This window comes from Pipistrellus kuhlii, unplaced genomic scaffold (assembly GCF_014108245.1).
Source record: "Pipistrellus kuhlii isolate mPipKuh1 unplaced genomic scaffold, mPipKuh1.p scaffold_m20_p_40, whole genome shotgun sequence".
Classification (NCBI taxonomy): Eukaryota; Metazoa; Chordata; class Mammalia; order Chiroptera; family Vespertilionidae; genus Pipistrellus; species Pipistrellus kuhlii.
This window is the reverse complement of record NW_023425541.1, coordinates 306,016-326,750: the sequence shown is the minus strand read 5'-3', so window position 1 is coordinate 326,750 and position 20,735 is coordinate 306,016. Positions and strand designations below refer to the sequence as shown.

The window sequence follows — 20,735 nt, the reverse complement described above, 5'->3', positions numbered from 1 at the left end:
GTTGCCTGTTTTTCTTTCATATGCTGGCTGATTCTGTGTTTTCCCATGATCTCTCTTCTCTGGGTGTCTGTTTATATAGTTCTCACTCTCCAAAAGTAACTTTCAAAAGTGAAGGTGAAATAATGACTTTCTCAGACAAATGAAAATTGAGGAAATTTGTTGCCCATAAACTTGTCCCACTAGTAGTGATGCTTCATAAGGTAAGGAGCATTGCTTCTTTTGGTCATTGCTTTATTCCCCAGCACATCTTCTCTTAAGGTATAAATTCTTTTATATCCCCATCAGTTTCTATATCATTAGCTTCCTCTTCAGTTTGGCCAATAACGAGCTTCATGATTTCCTGTTCAGTTCAGCTCAGGCACCTTGATAGGTGGGCATGGGCATGTGCTGAGGAAGAACTGTGGTATGTTGCTTTCAGTATCTCTGTCATTCTCAGTCTTTATCAGTCTCTCTTTGTGTTTTTTACTTTTATCTGTTTTTGTCTTTGTCCCTCTGTTTTTCTGTCTCTCTTTCCTCATGTCTTTCTTTCTTTATCTGTCTCTGTACATTGTCTCTTTGCCTTCCTGACTGCCTTTCCATCCCTTACTCCTTCTGCCTCTCTCTCTGTCTCTGTCTCTCTCTCTGTCTCTGTCTCTCTCTCTGTCTCTCTCTCTCTCTCTCTCTCTCTCTCTCTCTCTCTCTCTCACACACACACACACACACACACAATATGCACATGCCAAGCAATATTATAAAAACTTTGCACTCAATGTAGGTTTTATTTTTTATTAGTTTACTTATTTATGCCTATTATATTCTTAAGGGGAAGCTGGAAAATATATATAGAGTGCAACACTCTAACATAAACAGCCTTAGAAAAGCATAGCCCTAATTTCAAAGCTAAACATTCTACTTAGGTTATTGTTCTCATACTAGCTGCACTTATGAATCACCTTGAAAATTTTCAAGGAAAAACAAAGAATCCTGCCTTCTATCCTAGACACACTAAAACAAAATCTCTAAGATAGGGCCTGAGAATCTTTTTTCTCTCTCTCTCTCTCTCTCTCTCTCTCTCTCTCTCTCTCTCTCTCTCTCTCTCTCTCTCTCTCTCTTTCTCTCTCTCTCTCTCTCTCTCTCTCTTCCCCTCCCTCATTCCCTCCCTCCCTCCTTCCCTCCCTCCTTCCCTCCCTCCCTCATTCCTTTCACTTCTTCCTTCTTTTCAAGTACTAATACAGACTGTCCAAGACCTGACATTTGGGATCATTTTTACTAGAACACCTGGACAAATGATTGCATAGCCTCAGAGACTCTTATGAATTTGTTTCATGTTGCTTATAAGAATGTTCAAATTATGTTGCTGGATGGATGACAGAAGTATAACTCTTGTAGGTGGTTAAAAACAGAAAAATGTGCCTTTATCAGTAGTGAACCGAGGTAGGTTTGACATCATCTAGTCAAACATATCCTCACCAGGACATGATTCTCCACAGCAGGTCACCCTAGTTCTGCTTAGCAGTAATCATAGGAAACCCTAGACCAGGCCAAATACTCCATTTATTCCATTATAACAAATAAAAGTAAGGTCAAAATATCAGATTTCTTTTGCTGATAGATTGAAAATAAAGTTTTTACCTAGGACATTTTTAAGCAGGCCTAATCAAATGTCTATTTTGAGGGGGGGGGAAGAAAAACAGATAAAGAGAAAAGTAGGAGAGATAAATAAAAAAGGAGGGAGGAAGGGGAAAGGAGGGAAGAGGAGAGAGAAGAGTGGGGATTAATACTGTCAATAAAGTACCCACATATGAACAGGGCTACTTTCTACTTTCTGGTGGTTATTTCTCCCTTCCTAAAATAAACCATATGATAAAAAATACCAAGGAAATAGAATGAAATAGGCTAAAAATTAGCATAATAAACTGAACATCTGAAGGAAAGCTTTTTATAAGAGGTGATATCTGATCTGGGGCTTAAAAGATAAATAGAAATACACCAAAAAATGTGAGAGATTGACCTATAGCCTTGGACAGAGAACCAAAACATTGAGAAGTAATATATAAGATGAATGAACAAAGTCCAATAGATTCTTTAAGGCAGACTGACTACCCATATGGAAACTATAGCCAAACAAGTGTTGACACCATGGAAAGATTGGTTACTATTTCCAGGGCTTTGTCAACTAGTGTTCAGGGAAGTCTTGAACCAACTATAATATAAGGTGATAATTTAAGCTGGAGCGCCATTCTGTTTATCTTATGTCTAGGCCTCTGCAACTTAGATTTAATATTTTCCCCCAGATTCCATATTGCTGAGAGTATGGATAAGACCAAAGTAGATACACCTATTCTTCAGTATGTCATCAACCACCATCCTAAGTACCCACAGGTTTCTCTCACTCAACATTTACATAGGGAAGCCATCCCTTCTGTATTGTCCCTCACATTTTTTAAAATGTATCTTTACTGGTTAATCACTTTCCTAACCCCCCACCCCTGCCTTCCCTCTGCGATTCATCAGTCTGTTCTATGCTTCTGTGTCTATGGATGGTCCCCTATGCTTTAACCACCACTTTTATCAATAAGACTATATGCTGGCTACTGGTCAAGATCCTCAGGCTAGCCATAGTCAATCCCATCTGTGGATATTGTTGCCAGGCTCTTCTCCTATCTCTAATGTAAATTATGATCTGTTTAATTTTTGCCCTGTCCCCTTTTGCTTCTTATTTGTATACCTGACATATGAATTCCCTCACTCCCTCATTCATTTCCCTTCCACAACAATTAAAAAAACAACAACAAGGAAAAATGAGAAATGGTTCATTGTGAAGGGGGTTGGGGGAAAACATTTCAGTAAGGCAGAACAGCTTATGCAACAGTCTTTATACTGTATTCCATTGGGAGTTATGAAAGATTTTTAAGCATGACAGTGCATATCCAGAGCTGACTGAGTTGTAAAAATAATCATTCTGTTGATAATGGGGAAGATAGATGGGGAAGTAAAGACTGGAGGCAGGGAGACCAGTAAAGACTGGATGATAATTATCCTCGCAAGATTTTACAAGGACCTGACCTCTGGCATTGCCAGTAGGAATAAAATGGAAGGAGAGATTTTAGATTGATCCAATAAAACCTTGTTGACTTTTCAAATATGGAACATTGTAGAAGGATTAAGAGAGGAAAATATAATTTGGGTAATTAAATAGACAGTAATAATAATTAACCATGAAAGAGCAGGTTTTATGGAAAAGCTGCTCTACTCAATTTTGGACACTGTTTTTGAAGGCCCTATGGAACGTCCAGATACAGATTTTCACTAGGTAACTGCAACTTAGACTAGTATTTGGGGCTGGATCTACAGATAGTTAGGGTAGAACTTTTTAGTATAGCTATTACACTTCATGGGGTATTCAAATTTACAAAAATGTGAATAGTAGCTTTTTTGGGAGTGGGGATCCTCAGTATATGGTGGTGATTGAAAGCATGGGTGGGCATATGATCACTCAGGGAATAAATACTAGGTGTACCGGTTAATAATGGCGGATTTTGTAATAAAAGAAAACACGATAATTTCAAGAGAAACATCAAAAGTGCTTTATTCAAAGTAATGTCCTATGCTAGCTACACATTTCCCCCATCTTTCAGGCAATTTGTGGATACCAACCCAATAGAACTTATCTTGTTTTGAGGCAAACCATTCAGAGACCCAATTTTCCACTTCTTGGTATATTTTGAAGTGCTGCTCAGAAAGTGTGTGTGCCATAATTCAGAACGAGTGGTAATCTGAATGAGCAAGGTCTGGTGAATATGGCAGGTGGGTTAATACTTCCCAGGCAAGATCTTTTAATGTGCCATTAACTGGTTTTGAAGTGTGCGATGGTGTGTCATCATGAAGCAAAATTACTTTGGCACATTCTGGTTATTTCACAATCAAAGCATGGTTCAAATTGATTATTTGTTGTCAGTAGTGATCAGTGTTAATGGTTTCACCTGGTTTTAGAAGCTCATAATACATCACACCTTCCTGATCCCACCAAACACATTGTCTTCTTTCCAAAGCAATTTGGCCTTGCAGTTGATGTTGATGGTTGTCCTGAATCAACCCATGATTTTGTGCATTTGGGATTCTCAAGATAAATCCATTTTTCATTACCAGCCACAATTCGATGCAAAAAAAATTTTCTTTCATGCCATTGAAGCAACATTTTACTGATGACTTTTCGGTTTTCCGTTTGTTTTTCCTTCAGTTGATGTGGCACCCATTTTCCTTCCTTTAAAAATCTTTCCCGTTGCTTGTAAAAGATTTTTTACTGAGCAACGTTTAAATCTTTCTGCAAGTTTGAGATAAAATTTTGAGTTTGACACACATCTTCATCCAATAATGCTTGTAATTGTTGGTCTTCAAACTTTTCGGTTGAACTGGATCTTCTTTGTCTTTCACATTGAAATCATCACTTTTAAAGCATTTAAACCAGCGTTCACAAGGATTTTGAAATGGAGCATGTTCGCCTTAAGGTTTCTGAAGTATATGATAACTTTTTCTTCAAAATAAAGTAATGAATTAAAACTTCTCAAAATGCTCTCTTTTTTTGGCATGAAATTCGACATTTTTAAGTGTAAAAATATCTATGATGTTAACACCTTCAGCAAGTTTGACATAAAATTTTGAAGTTTGCTGTCAATATAACAAAATAGCATACATATCAAAATCGCATATATATCAACATATGTGTAACTCCATCTATTGAAAAAAATCTGCATTATTAATTGGTACACCTAGTAGATGTAAACAGACTTAAGAGAGAAGGAAAAAAATAAAGCTGAGGATAGAGCCCTGGGACCAGCTCTTGTCTGGGATATTCTGTCCACACTATATGGGGGTTTGACTCTTCAGGATTGTCTTTTCCCTCCAGCTTTCTTTAGATAAGTCTAATTTAGGATTGATCTAAGTATATCAAGAGGCCAGGAAAGGATAGTTTGTTCTTCATGTTAAAAAAGGATTCATGTTTCACATGGCATTTGGCCTCCATCCTTACCCTTCTCTCTATTAGAGATCATAACAAATGTAGTATTTGGTCTTGGACCAATTTCTCTGGGCTCTCCTAGCTTTCCACAGTCTGGCACTCAAGGTCTGGCACCTGAAAGATGTTTTTGTGTCTGGGCTGCACTCTCTAAATCTGCCAGAGAGGTAGTTCAATCTACAAGCATGGAGCTAAATGCTTTGAAAAATCTAGATGGAATCACTTCCTCATTTTTTAAAATGACCACATTGACACTGGTATGTAAGGACCCTTACCCTTGCTTTGCCTTTCCAGTTCTGATTTTTAGAGTCTTAGTGAAATGTTTTTCCTTCTTTACTCACAGTTCTCAAGGCAGACTTCCTGGAGATGAGAGTTGAAGACTCAGGTATGTAGTCTCCCACCCCTGATTATAGAACCTTGCTAAACATATGCCATATATATATATATATATATATATATATATATATATATATATACACACACACACACACACACACACACACACACACACACACACCACACACACATACACTAGAGGCCCAGTGAATGAAATTCGTGCACTCAGGGGCTCCCTCAGCCTGGCCTGTTCCCTTTCACAGCCTGGAAGCCCTCAGGGGATGTCCAACTGCTGCTGAGGTGGGAGTGGCTCCTCCCACCACTGCTGCCTCACTAAAGGTGAACCCTGCTTCTGGCTGAGAGGTGCTCATCCTGTGGGAGCGCACTAACTACCAGAAGGCAGCTCCTGCATTGAGCGTCTGCCCCTGGTGGTCAGTGCGCATCATAGAGACAGATCATTCTACGATTTGATTGTATATTAGCCTTTTATTATTTAGGATGTTTTTATTGATTTCAGAAAGAGGAAGGGAGAGGGAGAGAGAAAAACCTTAATGAGAATCATCAATTAGCTGCCTCCTGCACACCCTCACTGGGGATTGAGCCCGCAACCCTGGCCTGTGCCCTGACTGGGAATTAAACTGTGATTTCCTGTTCATGGGTCAGTGCTCAACCACTGAGCAACACTGGCCAGGTGCACATAAGACTTCTTTATGGGATCTAAGTTTCTGATAATTGCAATACTGTGTTGGTTCAAAGACTGGAAACTTTGTCCCAGTTCATTACCCTATAATTACTTACTGCCTTCTAATTCTAAGATTCTCTTGTGTTTTTAAGTTTCTTTCTTCTTTCCTTTTTCTCCCCCAGCAAAACTACAGTGTAGTTTTACAAATTGCTTTTGAAACAAGTTTGCTAGGAATCCTAGACTATGATATTTGGGGCAAGTATACTTCATTTTCTGAGCCTCAATTTCTCAATCTGTAAAATGAAAAGATTGTAACTTTCTTACTCTGGCATTCTTTGGGTCTATAAGAAGATCTGTAACTTCTCTTTTGGCATTATAGCAGGAACCAAGAGTATAGCTCAGTATCTGTAGTAGGACTTTATTTTTTCAGACCCAATCACTATTTCACTGTTACCCCCCCTAAACTTCTTTCTTAGTTCTTTATATTTGTCTGATGTAAAGCACGTTCACATTCATTAGCTCATTTGATGCATATCAAATTGCTAGATAAAGGGAGATTAATATGTATTTTAACTCAACAAATAAGGAACTGAGGTTCTGAGGGGATAAGTTAGCTAAAGTCAACAGGAGCCATGGAGCTCATGGAATTTTTTTTTTTTAATCTAGGAGTTGTGATTGGCTATCAGATTGCTGGCATAACATGAACCAATATACACATAAATAAGATCCAGGTGTCTATCCCAGGCTACCTTTTCTTTCTTATCACTGGCAGTACTCAGAGATGCACAGGTAGATAAGTTTTTTTCTTATTAGTCCTAATGGATGTGATGTCCCAGTAAAAGGAAGTGTGGAATTATTGTAATGTTATAAATGCTATAAAGACAGTGGCCTTGTTCTGAGGGTGGGGAATAATCTCAGAGGTATCAGGCTTCTGCATCCCCTATAGACCTTTGGGGGATTAGAATTGAAGCCAAAGGCACACAGTTTCTATTCTTGCGTATAGGGACCATCTTAGGCCCTGTTTCATGGGATCAGAGTTATAAGGGCCTTTTCCTAGCCAGTCCCTATTATTCAGATTAGCTACCAATTGCATGCTTAGCTACCTACCATGAGAGGCCCCACTACTCAGCGGCTTGTTAAGTGCTTCACCAGTGCTAGCTAATTCCCTATTCTCCTCTTTCCCTTTCAGGTTTAAAAAGCCTTGACCTCTGAAGACCCTTTCCATGTTTTGGAAGTATCTTCTTCAAACCTTGTGTGCTGAGTCATTTTGTGCTGAAGAGCAGCTCCTTCCTGGCCCTGAACTTTTAGGCTCTCGGATGCTATAAATAGGGGGCACATGTCCTAGAACTAGTTTATTTCTCCTTTTTATTCTGTCTTTATCCCATCAGAAGTTCTATTTTGAGCTCTTGTAAGACTGTGAATGGCTAAACTCCCTCAAGCCAGACTCTGCAGAAACCAAGCTATCCACTGACCTGAGTTGAAGAGGGAAGCTCAGTTTTCAACTCTTCCTGAACTTCCTGTCTCCTCAAAAGGACATCGAACTCTGAATGATTTGGGACTAACCACTGATCTCAAAGTCTTTCTCTGAACTGAAAGCTGCCTGGGTTGGGGCCTTACCTAGGAAGCAGGGAAGTAGGAATGTTTGCTAAACATCAGAGAATCATAACATGTCTCTTACTGATTATATGGATCCTGGTGGCTGGTTGGAGCTCTGATGCTGCAATATATTACCAAGAACCTGTCTGCTCCTGAGGGACTAGACAGCTTGGGTGATGCCCCCCACAAACTGTCCATGTGAACTCAGGAAGGTAGCCTTCCTACTCTTGCATACAGCCACCTAAGATAAATCTGCAAAGCACATTTTGCATGTCAGAGCCTCGGTCTATTTGAATTATTCTTCTGTTTGTTTTGCCCTGACAGCTTCTTTTCCAAGTAAGCAGGAAAGAAATAAAGAAGAGCTGAAAACAGTTCTTTAAAGAAGAGAGCTGCTGTTTGTCCTGCAGGAGTTTAATTTTTAGGTCAAATGCTGGGGGGAAATGTTAAGATGGATTGAGGCCAGGCAGCTGTCACTTTGCATCATATTTGTCTTTTGCAGTTAATCGCTTTTATCTTCTGAAAGAAGCAGTTTTTAACACAATGCTCATGGATTCAGGAACTTCACGAAGCTTCTGAAATGGTGTTCAGAATTCCTCAATAATTGCCTTTTCTGGAGAGATGTTAATAACATTCTACTGAATTTCAAATGGGCCTATGACCCAATAAAGGTTAAGAACCACAGCCTTGAGGTAGACTCTTTTTACAACTCATATAGTATTTGATTGGTAGTGTCTTGCAAAATCATTTAGTCTAATTGCCCAGTTTACCATTGGGGAAGCTGAGGCAGAACACATGAGGAGTCATGCCTAAAGAAGATCCCAAGTCCTTGGGATTCTATTCAAGGTTCTTTCCATTATACCACAGTTACCTAGCAAAGGGTATTATGATGGGTGGATTTAGTGGTCATTATTTAGGGGTTGGCTTTTACCTTCTTTATTAATTCCCCACATATTTGTCACCAAATAAAAAATTCCCAAACAAAAGCTCTTAGTCTTCCTCATTTGCCATCTAGATCATTGGAAAGTAATTAAAACATAATTGGTCTAGTTATTGAAAAATCTGAGTAGACATTTCTGATTTCTTTTTGTTAAAGGGAAGCTGCTATAGCAATGTCATTGCTTGTGTTACTATAATATGTAGATGCCAATGGCACAAAACATGCTCAGAGTATCAACTCAACGGTCTTTCAACTTTGCTTTCTTTAGGTGAGTAGTTTACCAGAATAAAGATATCTTCTTCCAGTAACAGAGAACACACTGCGGAGGACAAATAGGCCTTTCAAATGGGCACTACTTTATTTCTATCATATGTGTACACTCATTGCTTCAGATGAGTCTCACACAGCCATCTAGGCAGAGCTCTAGTGTGTGGCCTTAGATAAATCCCTTCTGAATCTGTTTCTCCATGTTTTAAAATTTCTTTATTGATTAAGATATTACATATGTGTCCTCATCCTCCATTACCCCCAACCCTCCCACTCATGCCCTCACTGCCCCCTCCCCCTGTTGTCTGTAATCCATTGGTTAGGCTTATATGCATGCATACTATTTGCTTTATAGCCAGTTATCTGTAGCTAATGGACATGAGAATCACTTAGAAAGATAAGTGGCAGATGGGGGGTAAGCAGGTGTTTTCTCTCATATTATTGAGACTTAGAGAGGTGACATAACTTGCTCTAAGAAGTAGATTGAGACATAGGTTTTCTGGTTCCTCTATGCTGCACTGCTTCTGTAGGAGAGGAGAAGCATTCCTCCAAAACATTGGCACTTCTGGGAAATTTCAGGAACGTTAAATTCCTAATTACTTCAACCCAATTGCTTGAAAACAGATTTATTTTCCCCTCTATTATAGTATAACCTAATATTTTTATGACTTGAGACTGCAGAACACTCTTTTGTTTCTCATTTTGTCCTAACAGTCCCATAAAGTAGGTAAGACCACGTATTTTGCCTCCCTTTGACAGATGTACAAATTGAGGCACAGGACCATTGTTTTAGTTTTCCATTGCTGCTATAACAAATAACTACAAATTTAGCAGCTTGAAAAAATCCACTTATTTTCTCATGGTCTTTATAGGTCAGAAATTCTGCATAGTATGGCTTGATTATCTTCTTAGGGTCTCACTGAATTAAAATCAAGATATCAGCAAGGATGTGGTTGTCATCTGGGGATCAGAATCCTCTTCTAAGTTCAGAATTCAATTGGCAGAGTTCAATTGGCAGAATTCAATTCCTTGTTGTAGTAGGAGAGGTCTCCATTTTTGACGTGTGACCCCTTCATATTCAAGATTACAATGAGTGACATCAAATAATTTTGCTTCCCCTTCTTCTGACTTCCTCTTCTGCCTCTGTTGTTAAATTGCTCACTTTTCATTGGGGTAATTTTATTGGGCTCATACAGATAACCCAGGACAATTTCCCTATTTATAATAATAAAATATAATATGCTAATTAGACCAGATATCCTTCTGGACGACATTCCAGACAAAGCCAGGGTTGCAAGGGAAGCCCTAGTCCCAGGTGCCACAGGAAAGCCGGTGCCAGCAGCCAGGGGAAGGAAGGCCTACTCTTGCATGAATTTCATGCATTGGGCTTCTAGTTTAAAAATAAATAATTACCTAAATCACATCTTCAACCTCCCATCTATCATGTAATCATGATACTAGAGTTTAGGGTATGGGATCTTCTTGGATACCATAATGCTGCTTATAAGAGGCATAGAGCAGCTGCCTGCAGAAGCCCTGTCTCTCAGCATAAAGACACATGCTTAATCCTGTAGGCAGTTAGGAACCCTGGTATTGCCCAACTTTTCCCATCTGAAATATACAACACATCAAAGAAAGTGGTGACTATAACACATAACTGTAACAAAAGGGGTGGGGAGTGCTCTTTGGAAACTGAATATATTCTTAAATGACACCTTGATGCTGGTTACCAATCCCTTAACTAGTCTCATTCTGTAGAAGGAGGCAGAAGCAGTTTCCCCAAAGGCTAAGATGAGATGTGTATTCCCCATATCACTTGGTCACTTGATGCTTGACACTACTGCATGCTAAATGTGTTATCTAAGTGCTTTGCATGGGTTTACTATGTTTGTTCTGATAATATTTCTATGATGTAAGTACTGGTCTAAGCTTCATTTTACAGCTGAGAAAGTTGAGGCACAAAATAGCTGAACTCATTTGCTCAAGTTCCTACAGCCAGGAAATGGGGAATTCAGGATTCAAACCCAGACCATCCCCTTAACTAATCTCCTGTGGTTTAGTTAATCAATTCAGAGAAGAGATTGAGGCCAAGTTGATTTCAAAGTCCTTTGCACCTTTGATCCTCTAAGCTTGCTCACAGAGTACTGGTATTTTGGTAACCTAAGTCAATACAGCTGAGTTTTCTCAAGGATCCTGTTAAATGTAGATAGTTGCTGGGTTTTATGGGGCCAGTGGGGTGCAAAGTGAAGGTGCCCAACCTTTTATCAGAGACTGGAATATAAGGATACTTAGTTGGAAATGCCTGCTTAACCTAAAAATCTTGTAGACCAATTCACCATGCAACTTAGTGTAATGAACCATCCAAAAGCTAGACTCAGACAACATCGGTTCAAATTCTTCCTCTTAAATTCATTAACAATCAAGAGGGCAAGTTACTTCTCTGAGTCTTAGTTTTTTCTCTTCTATAATAGAAACAATGAGTGCTCATCTTCAATAGTTGCTGTGAGGATTTAATGAGATAATGAAGGTGAAGTGTCTGACACAGAAAATGTTAAATAGGATCAAGCTATTAATTCTGGCATCAACTATCAATAGAACAACAAACCTCAAGAATTCCTCTGAAACAAACAAATATATACACACACACACACACACACACATATATATATATATATATATATATATATATATATATATATATATTGTATATATATATATTGTGTGTATATATATCTATATCTATCTATCTATCGATAGATAGATAGATAGATAGATAGATAGATAGATAGATATGGCTAATATGCAAAATGTCCCCTCAGGAGTTCAACTGGGAGACCAGGAGTTCAATCACTCGCTATGACGTACGCTGACCATCAGGGGGTGGCGAGGAACAAAGGAAGGCCCTGGTCAGCAGCCAGCAGCCTGGGAAGGGAGGCCCTGGCTGGCAGCTGGGCTGGCAGCTGGAAGGCCCTGGTTGGCCCTGATCACCTGCCAGAACTAGGGACCCTACCCATGCATGAATTTCATGCACTGGGCCTCTAATATAGAATAATATTGAATATAAACTGTAATTGAAAAATTAATGAAAGATCATTTTGATTTAAAAAAAAATAGAGTTCCCAATTGCCAACTAAATTGGTTTGTAAAGGTTCTTCATGACCTACTCACACAAGGTCTTTAATAAAAGGAACATAGAAGACTCTATGTAGACCTTGTCTCATCTTCTTCCAGTCTCCTCTCACGTGACTCACAGCCATGCACTTTATATCTTATAACATCTGATTCCATAGATGTTCTCCTTATATTTGCAAAAGTCCTATATGAAATAAAATCCACAAATTTCAGAAGTATGGGCAGGATTAAGGATACCAACAAGAATGGTAAAGCACTCAGGGTTTAGGAAGACCAGTAAGTCATTATACCCTTGGTCTGGAGGGCTAACACAATGGGTCAGTATTGCCAAAGCATAGTGAGAGCTAGAGCTGTGGAGAAGTTTTTAGTAAGAGTTATAATCAGGGAAGATTTCAGTCAGTGCCAGAAATGAGACTCAGAGCAAGGAAGGAATAAAGATAAAATTCCAAGAACTTCTTCTCCCACTCTTGATCTGCGAGTACCTCCCATTAGCCAAACTCTGCCATATCCAACAGACAAGTTGACACATTTCCACAGGTTCAGCCTCATGGGATACAGAAGAGGGAAGAGAAATAACTAGAGAATAACTAACAAGCTCAACTTTCCTACTTCCATGCCTTTTACATTTGGTTCACTAAAACTGTAATGACCTTCTGTGAACATATTCATCTTAAGGCTTTGCTCAAATATAACCTCCATAAAAAAGCCTTCTCTGTTGTATTATAGCCATTCATTCTCCAGTCATACTTACGCAAACACTAATAATTCTATGTTGTAAGTATGTGTATTTTTGCCTGGATCCCTAAAGAGTCAAATAACTTCTTAGGGTCAGGGGACTAGTTTTATTCAACTGTGCGGTCAAGCTCTTAGTATGGGGTCTGGCTCACGTGTGCTGCAATAATGTGGGTTAAACTGAACTGATCATCTCCACCCTAAAAGCTTTATACATGGGAGGGTGTTTTAAAGAAATTCAGATACCAACAAGATAATTTAATTTTCATTAACAACCTGTCACCCCGTCGCTGGGAGCACTAGATTCTGTGGAACAAGTAACATTCCTTAGGATTAGCTTCATTTGGAGACCTCACAGAAACTATCTCTTGACATTTACCAAAATTTTACAACCAATTTTCTGTAAAGATAAAATACCCACAATTTGACAAATTATAGAAAAAGCAAAGTGCTCCAAAACAGTTACATTTTCTATCAGTACTTGAATGTTGCTTTAGTTTCACCTAGATTTCTTATCACAGTCTAGGGAGCCAAATAAGGGCAACTGTTGCAGCAGGCAGTCTTGACAGAACAACATCAGCTTAAGTAGGCTTCTTCAGATGGAGGCAGTACTCTTCAGGTGATCTTCAGAGTACCTGAAGGTACCTCAACCATTTCATTTAAGGATAATTATTGGATGATGTGAAATAGAATTAAAGAAGAAAAGAAAAATGAAAGAATATTTCCCATGAGCTGCTTTTCACCTGCAGTCAATATGAGTAAAGACTGATTAAGTGCTCTTAGACCAAGCCAATGTCAAAGGTTGAATGTTTTAACCCAGAATATTTCTTTAGCTCAATTTAACTTAATTCCCTTTCTGTCCAGTGCCTCCAACGCTTTCTGAGTCTCTGCAACAACTTCCATGAAGACAAGTGTCAAATAATGCTAAGAATTTAGGCTCTATCTCTGCCACTCACTTGCTGTGGAATGTAGTCTCTGTCTTTTGACTTGTTTCTTTATTTTCAAAATTGGCAATTCTGAATTCGCCTTATAAAATGCCTTGGAGAAAGTAAGAAGAGATCAATAAATTTTCCAATCAGGAAGGAAGGCTCCAGAGACAATGTGATATTTAAGTTGGGTTAGATGTGCTAGGCATGGAGGTGAAGAAGGGCATGAAAGATTGAAGAACTAGCAAGTTCCCTGATGCAGATGCAGCTGATATGTAGGGTGCATGGATGTGAATGACAGGAGATGACACTTGAAGGGAAGCTTTAAGAATGTCTGTGAAGCCAAAACTGGTTTGACTCAGTGGATAGAGCGTCGGCCTGCGGATTGAAGGGTCCCAGGTTCGATTCTGGTCAAGGGCATGTACCATGGTTGCGGGCACATCCCCGGTGGGGGTGTGTGCAAGAGGCAGCTGATTGATGATTCTCTCTCATCCATGTTTCTAACTCTCTATCCCTCTCTCTTCCTCTCTGTAAAAAATCAATAAAATATATATTTTTTAAAGAGAATGTCTGTGAAAAGACTTCAATGCTTGTAAGGTATTGAGACTTAAGAACCAAGGAGATGGCATAGCTAGTGGAGAAACTATTATAGAATGTTTTGGTTTCAGGACCAATTTATACTCTTAGAAATTATTGAGGACCTCAGAGGGCTTTTGTTTTTGTAGTTGATATATTGATGTTTACCATATTGCAAATTTGGATTTTTAAAAGTTTTTATTAATTCATTTAAAATAACAATAATAAACTACTATAGTAACTATTTATTAAAATAAATAACATATTTTAATGAAATATATATATCCTATATAATAAAGAGGCAATATGTAAATTGACCCTCACGCCCTTACATCACAAGATGCCCCCCTACATTGTCACAAGATGGCTGCCCCACATTGTCACAAGATGGCAGCCCCATGTTGTCACAAGATGGCCGGCAGGGGGGGCAGTTGGGGGGACCAAGCCTGCAGATGAGGGCAGTTGTGGGGGACCAGGCCTGCAGGGGAAGGCAGTTGGGGGTGATCAGGCTGGCAGGGGAGCAGTGAGGTGTCAATCATGGGGCAGGAGCGGTTAGGTGTCAATCAGGCTGGCAAGGGAGTGGTTAGGGGGCTATCAGGCTGGCAGGCAGAGTGGTTTAGGGGGCTATCAGGCCTAGCTGCTTGATTAGGAGCCAGCAGTCTCAGATTGTGAGAGGGATTTTCAACTGCCGGTTTAAGCTCTATCCCAAGGCATTGAGACTAAACCGTTGGTTGGACATCCCCTGAAGAGTCCCAGCTTGGAGCGGGTGCAGGATGGGCTGATGGACACCCCTTTAGTGTGTGTGTGTGTGTGTGTGTGTGTGTGTGTGTGTGTGTCTTTTATTTATTTTATTTATTTTAATTTCCAAGGTACTTGGTAAAACAGGTCACAGCACTCAGCCTTTCCTGATTCTGCCAATACACAAGCGACAAATGATTTCCTGGCAGCTGAGGGGCACTCTGCAATAGCATGTTTGAGAATTGAATAAAAATCCATATAAAAGAAATAATCAAATGGTTTCCATAGGAACACATAAGTGTGACCCCATCGCCTAGGCCTTCCACCTTGTTCCATCTGTGTCATCTCAACTTACAAAGACATTTCAAACTAGCAATCATTAAGTTAAGTGGTCCCCCCAAATCTTTATGTCAAGCTATACTTGCATAACAACTACAGGAATGGCGTCTACATGTTAACTCGGGCCGATGTGCAGGCTGCTGGAAGGAGCTCCATCCCGCTCTTCCAGGTGCAGGACACAGGCAGGGCGCCGGGTGTCCTCCTGCACCTCGGGCAGGAAGTCACGGTTCTGGACTTGCTGTATCAGTTGCCAAGTCAGCCCTGACATCACATAGTAGATTGTTTGCCTCTGGAACCCACTGAAATTAGAAGCAGCAGCCGCCACGGTGTAAGGACCCATGTTTTCAAAGAGTATCCTGTCCCCCACGTGCATCTCGGGCAAGCCGCAGCACTCCACGATGTGATTGAGGCCTCACAGGTCAGTTTCCAGATGCCGGAGGAGCAGTACTTATCTTTTGGTTTGGGCCTCCTCTGCAAAAGGGGCTTCACATGCGCATGACTGAAGAGTATGAGTTAAAGGACCCATATACTCCATCATTCACATAATACATGAAGGTCTTCTTGCTCAACTCATCTTCATCATCAGAGCTCGTTTGTTCCTTTAAGACCAGTTTTTTGGCAATGATATTAACTTCAGGTGTGAAAGCTGATGCAAATAGTATCTGCTCGGCTCAGCTATGAGTGTCACTCCCGAGTCTGATGAAAAATATTTGTCCAGGGCTGGGTTGATTACACTGGTGATCTCCTCAAATTTAAGCTTAGTATCCTCAGATCCAGGAAAGCCACAACTGATATCCATCAGGTACATGTTGAAGCCAACCTTAGCCCCCATGTTGAAGACACAGTGGGCATCAGAGATGGCCTGCACAAAGGTCTCAGGGTTAGTACAGCAACTGCCCACGTGAAAACTCACACCAATGATATTGATGCTCCTCGGCCCATTCCAAAGGAAGCCTGCTGGTCTTGAGTGTGGCACCAAATTTAACAGTGAGACGACACACTGCTTTGGAGTCATCGGTGGCAATTTGCAAAACCAGCTTTGCCTTTGGATGTGCCCTGGCAACTTTCATCGGCTTGACTTCGTTATTGAAAGTTATCATCTGGATTCCATTACTGGCGGTGTATTTTATCTGAGACACTTGTTTACACTCTCTGGAAGCACCCCAAGACTCTGCACCAACTGTATCTCAGTCTTGCTGGCACAGTTAAAGCCCAACCCGATGTCAGCCAGGGTCTTCACTATGGTCCTTTTGTCATTGCATTTGACTGCATAGAAGGGGGTGACCCGCAGAAGAGCTTTTAGCCACCGCAGGCGTTTCTTTAGAATGTCTTCTGGGCCCATGACATAGAAAGCACCCTTATCATCTGAAGAAGATACTTCATTAATTTTCTGGTCCAGGATGTCCTTGGTGGTAAAGCCCTCATCAAGGAAATGGCAGTCAAACTCTTCATTGCCAACGATATTCATGTTCATGACTTCTGGATGTTCCGAAATGCAACACAAAGGAAAATGAAGAGATGGGACTTAGGAAATCATTGCCAGCTGTTCAGATGTGGCCCTCCAGGAACTCCCAGTCCATGGGAGATGGGTCCTCTCTGTGCAGCAGCGGGAATGCCTCAAAGCACTGGCCGCCTCACACCAACCCCATGGAGACACCACTGAGCACGGAGGACCACCAGCCACTGCCATCAGCTGCGGGCCCAGCCGACCACTGCCTCCCTCTCTCCCATGGAGATGGACAGCCCAATTGGAGCTGGAGTGCTGGCAGAGGGGCAGCAGCAGTGGAGGCTGAAGAGACTGACCTATACATAACTTTTCTAAAACAAAATATATAGAGAAGAATTATATCATTTTAGATTTTTGCAAAACTTTTTATTGTCTGGTTTAATAGAAGATAGCTAGATTCTTATGGCTGTTTCTGAACACAATCTATTATGTTGTTTTGTTTGAAGAAAATGCATACAATCTGGCCTCACTCAAGTACATGCATAGTTTTCTTTGAGACTACACCAAAATGTAACACGTGTGGTGTTTTTTTAATGAAAAATTTAAAATATATTTTATTGATTTTTTTATAGAGAGGAAGGGAGAGGGATAAAGGGTTAGAAATATTGACCAGATGCCTTCTCCACACCCCCTACTGGGGATGTGCCAGCAACCAAAGTACATGCCCTTGACTAAAGTCGGACCTGGGACCTTTCAGTTCGCAGGCCAATGCTCTATCCACTGAGAGAAACAGGTTAGGGCAAAAACAAAGAACCTTAAAAGCTATGGGAGAGACAGAAAGTTACCTACAAGGGAGCTCCCATTAGATTGTCAGCTGAATTCTCAATTAAAAAAAACACACTTCAGGCCAAAACGGAGTGCCATGAAATAAGCAAAGTAATGAAAACTAAGGGACTATACCCAAGACTACTCTATCCAGCAAGGCTATCATTCAAAATTGAAGGTGAAATGAAGAGTTTCACAGACAAAAAAAAAAAAAGAAGAAGTTTATTACCACCAAACCAGTTATGCAAGAAATGTTAAGGGGACAGTTGTAAGAAGAAGAAATAGACAGAAAGAGAAGAACACAGGCATAAAGAATAAGAATGGCAGTAAATAAGTACTTACCAATAATAACCTTAAACATAAATGGCCTAAATGATCCAATCAAAAGATATAGGTTAGCTGAATGGATAAGAAAACAAAGCTATATATATGCTGTCTACCAGAAACCCACATCAGAACAAAAAACTCACACAGAATGAAAGTGATGGGATGGGGAAATTTTTTCTAGGCAAATGGAAATGAAAAAAAAAAAAAATCTGGGTTAGCAATACAAATATCTGACAAAAGAGACTGCAAAGTGAAAGCTATAACAAGATACAATTAAGGCCACTTAATATTACTAAAGGAATCAGTACAACATAAGGATAGAACTCTGGTATACATATATGCACCAAATACAGAAAAATCAAAATATATAAAAGCACTTCTGGAGAATTTTAAAGGAGAAATGGATAGAAATACAATCAGAATAGGGGACTTTAACACCCCACTGATACCACTGAATAGATCTAGACAAAAATCAACAAGGAAATAGCAATCATAAACAACACATTTGATCAGATGGAATTATCTGATATTTACAGAACATTTCACCCCAAAGCTACAGAATATACATTCTTAAGTGCACATGAAACAGTTTCAAAGATAGACCACATGTTAGGACACAAACCAAATCTCTACAAGTTAAAAAAAATAAATTGAAATCATATTAAGCAACCTCTCAGATCACAATGAAATGAAATTAGAAATCAACTATTAAAAAAAAACTATTAAAACACATGGATGGTAAATATCATGTTATTAAAAAATGAAAGGGTTACCAAAGAAATAAAAAACTTCTGGAAACAAATGAAAATGAATAAATAAAAAACCCACATGCAGGAGTCAACCAATCAATGTGTCTCACATCAATGTTTTACTTCCTGTCTCCAACACCCTCCCATTATATCTAAAAAGCAATGTTAAAATTACCCTCACGTAAGGGTAAACAAAACAAAACAAAACAAAACAAAACAAAAATCAAGACAGCCAAAGAATACATTTGTTATTACCCAAAATCATTTGCAGAGACCAGAAGCTGCTGAGCACCAAGACACTTCTTGGACAATTTACTGCTTGTGCCTAGAGCAGCGTTTTTCAACCGCTGTTCCGCGGCACACTAGTGTGCCGCGAGATGTTGCCTGGTGTGCCGTAGGTGCAGACAAGACAAGAATTTTATAATTTTTCACTATTTTGTTTACTTAATATTTCATAATAAAGTAATTATAAAATACTTTCTTTGTGTTTATTTGATTCCTATTCAAGAGAATTACTTTATATATAGTCAATATAGGCACAGAGTTAAATTTTTTAACATTTTCTAATGGTGGTGTGCCTCGTGATTTTTTTCATGAAACAAGTGTGCCTTTGCCCAAAAAAGGTTGAAAAACACTGGCCTAGAGTATAACTTGGTGTGTGATAGGTTCCCAATGCATAGTTGGAGGAATGAATTATATTCACTAAATGCTTGTCCAGTCAGGCCCCGCAGTGGCAGAGGGAAAGTGGATCTTATCAGAAGCCTGAAAATCCACAACTGCAGCAATCATTGAACAGCTGGAAGCACCAGAACACCTGTCCCCATTTGGCACAAATATGCAGATATAAAGGAGTTCTTCACTCCGACACAGAAAAGTCAGATTTCACTGGGGATAAGAAGAGAGAGGTCCTACATCAGAGGGGGAAGACAAGATGGCGACCGATCAGACGGACTGGTTCTGAGCCTAGTCCCAGAACAGATAGAATCAGCTTCTAAAAGTCGCTCAGGGAGTACAGATTGGCCAGCTAAGGGGTAGCATAACTCAAAAAAAAAAAAAAAAAAAGGTAAGTGTCATCTGGACAGGATTTCCTGACCAAGCAGCCAGTACTGCAGCGGCAGAGACCTCTCCTGGAGCTACAGGCTCAGAGGGAAGGCTACGCCATCTTACCACGAAAGGAGGACCTTCTCTGAGGCCTGGAAAACCCACAGCAGAGGAGACCATCAAGCAGCTGTGATGCCCCAATCAGTGCAAACACGTGGATTCAAGGGAGTTTTTCAGTCACCCATGGAAAGGTCAGAGTTTGCGGGGAAAACATGAGGGTTCTGGGTCACTACAGAGCATGCAGGTACTGTAGCCTCAGTGCGCCCCATGGGCTCCGCACCCACTCGTCTTGCACCACAACCGGCCCTAGTCCCGTGCGGCCCCAGCCCCGCACCACAAGCGGCCCTAGCCCAGAGCGGTATCGTGCCACCAGCAGCCCTGCGCTGCTGACCACCTTCACCCTGCACGACTCCATGCCACCAGCAGCTCTGCACCACCAGCAGCCCTAGCCCTGCTGGCCCCACGCCCGGAGCTGCACAGAGGGAGACAGCAGCTGCAGAGGGAGTCGCGCACTGCAGGACCCAGCGCTGGGTTTGCTGTGATCTTCCCCAAAATCAGGTCTTTAAAAAAAAAAAACACACCAAGGAACGTGGGACAAATTGTTAAAAATCGGGACCACCCCAAAAAGCAGAACATCTGGACACCTGGGTGCAGACACATCTTGCGCCTGATCCACTTCACCCCCTTGCTTCTGAGTACTAGGGAAGTACTGCCCAGTTTGGCATATCCTGAGACTGCAGAGGGAAATTGCCTTCTTGGAAACAGGGGATCAGAGCATTAAAGGACAGTCTGGGGGCCAGCCTGCACCCTGGCAGCCTACTGGGACAAAACATAGAGCCATAGAGAAAGAAGGCTAGAGCAACCAAAAAGACTGAAAAGTCAAACCAGAAACACTGCCACCTAGGGGCTGAATTATAAACTGACTTTTTTTTTGGTTCCCCTTTTTTCCTTTCCTTTTATTTTTTTTATTACTTTTAATTAATCAAAAATAAAAGGACACAAATAACTAAGATATAGCCTACTTAAAATTAA

The 20,735-nt window shown here is 40.4% G+C and overlaps 1 protein-coding gene and 1 pseudogene across 2 annotated transcripts in view; one reads left to right on the top strand and one right to left on the bottom strand.

The window, feature by feature from the left end:
- Window positions 1–8,288, top strand: part of OPHN1 (oligophrenin 1) — a 333,832-nt gene extending 325,544 nt beyond the window's left edge. For both annotated transcript variants that reach the window (XM_036411404.2, XM_036411403.2), the window contains 2 exons: window positions 5,337–5,378; window positions 7,201–8,288. In XM_036411404.2, the coding sequence (XP_036267297.1) occupies window positions 5,337–5,370 (34 nt within the window). In that variant the 3' untranslated portion in view covers window positions 5,371–5,378; window positions 7,201–8,288. The remainder of the gene's footprint in view (window positions 1–5,336; window positions 5,379–7,200) is intronic.
- A 6,968-nt stretch (window positions 8,289–15,256) lies between these two features.
- LOC118704087 lies at window positions 15,257–16,967 on the bottom strand (annotated as a pseudogene).
- Window positions 16,968–20,735: the final 3,768 nt, after the last annotated feature.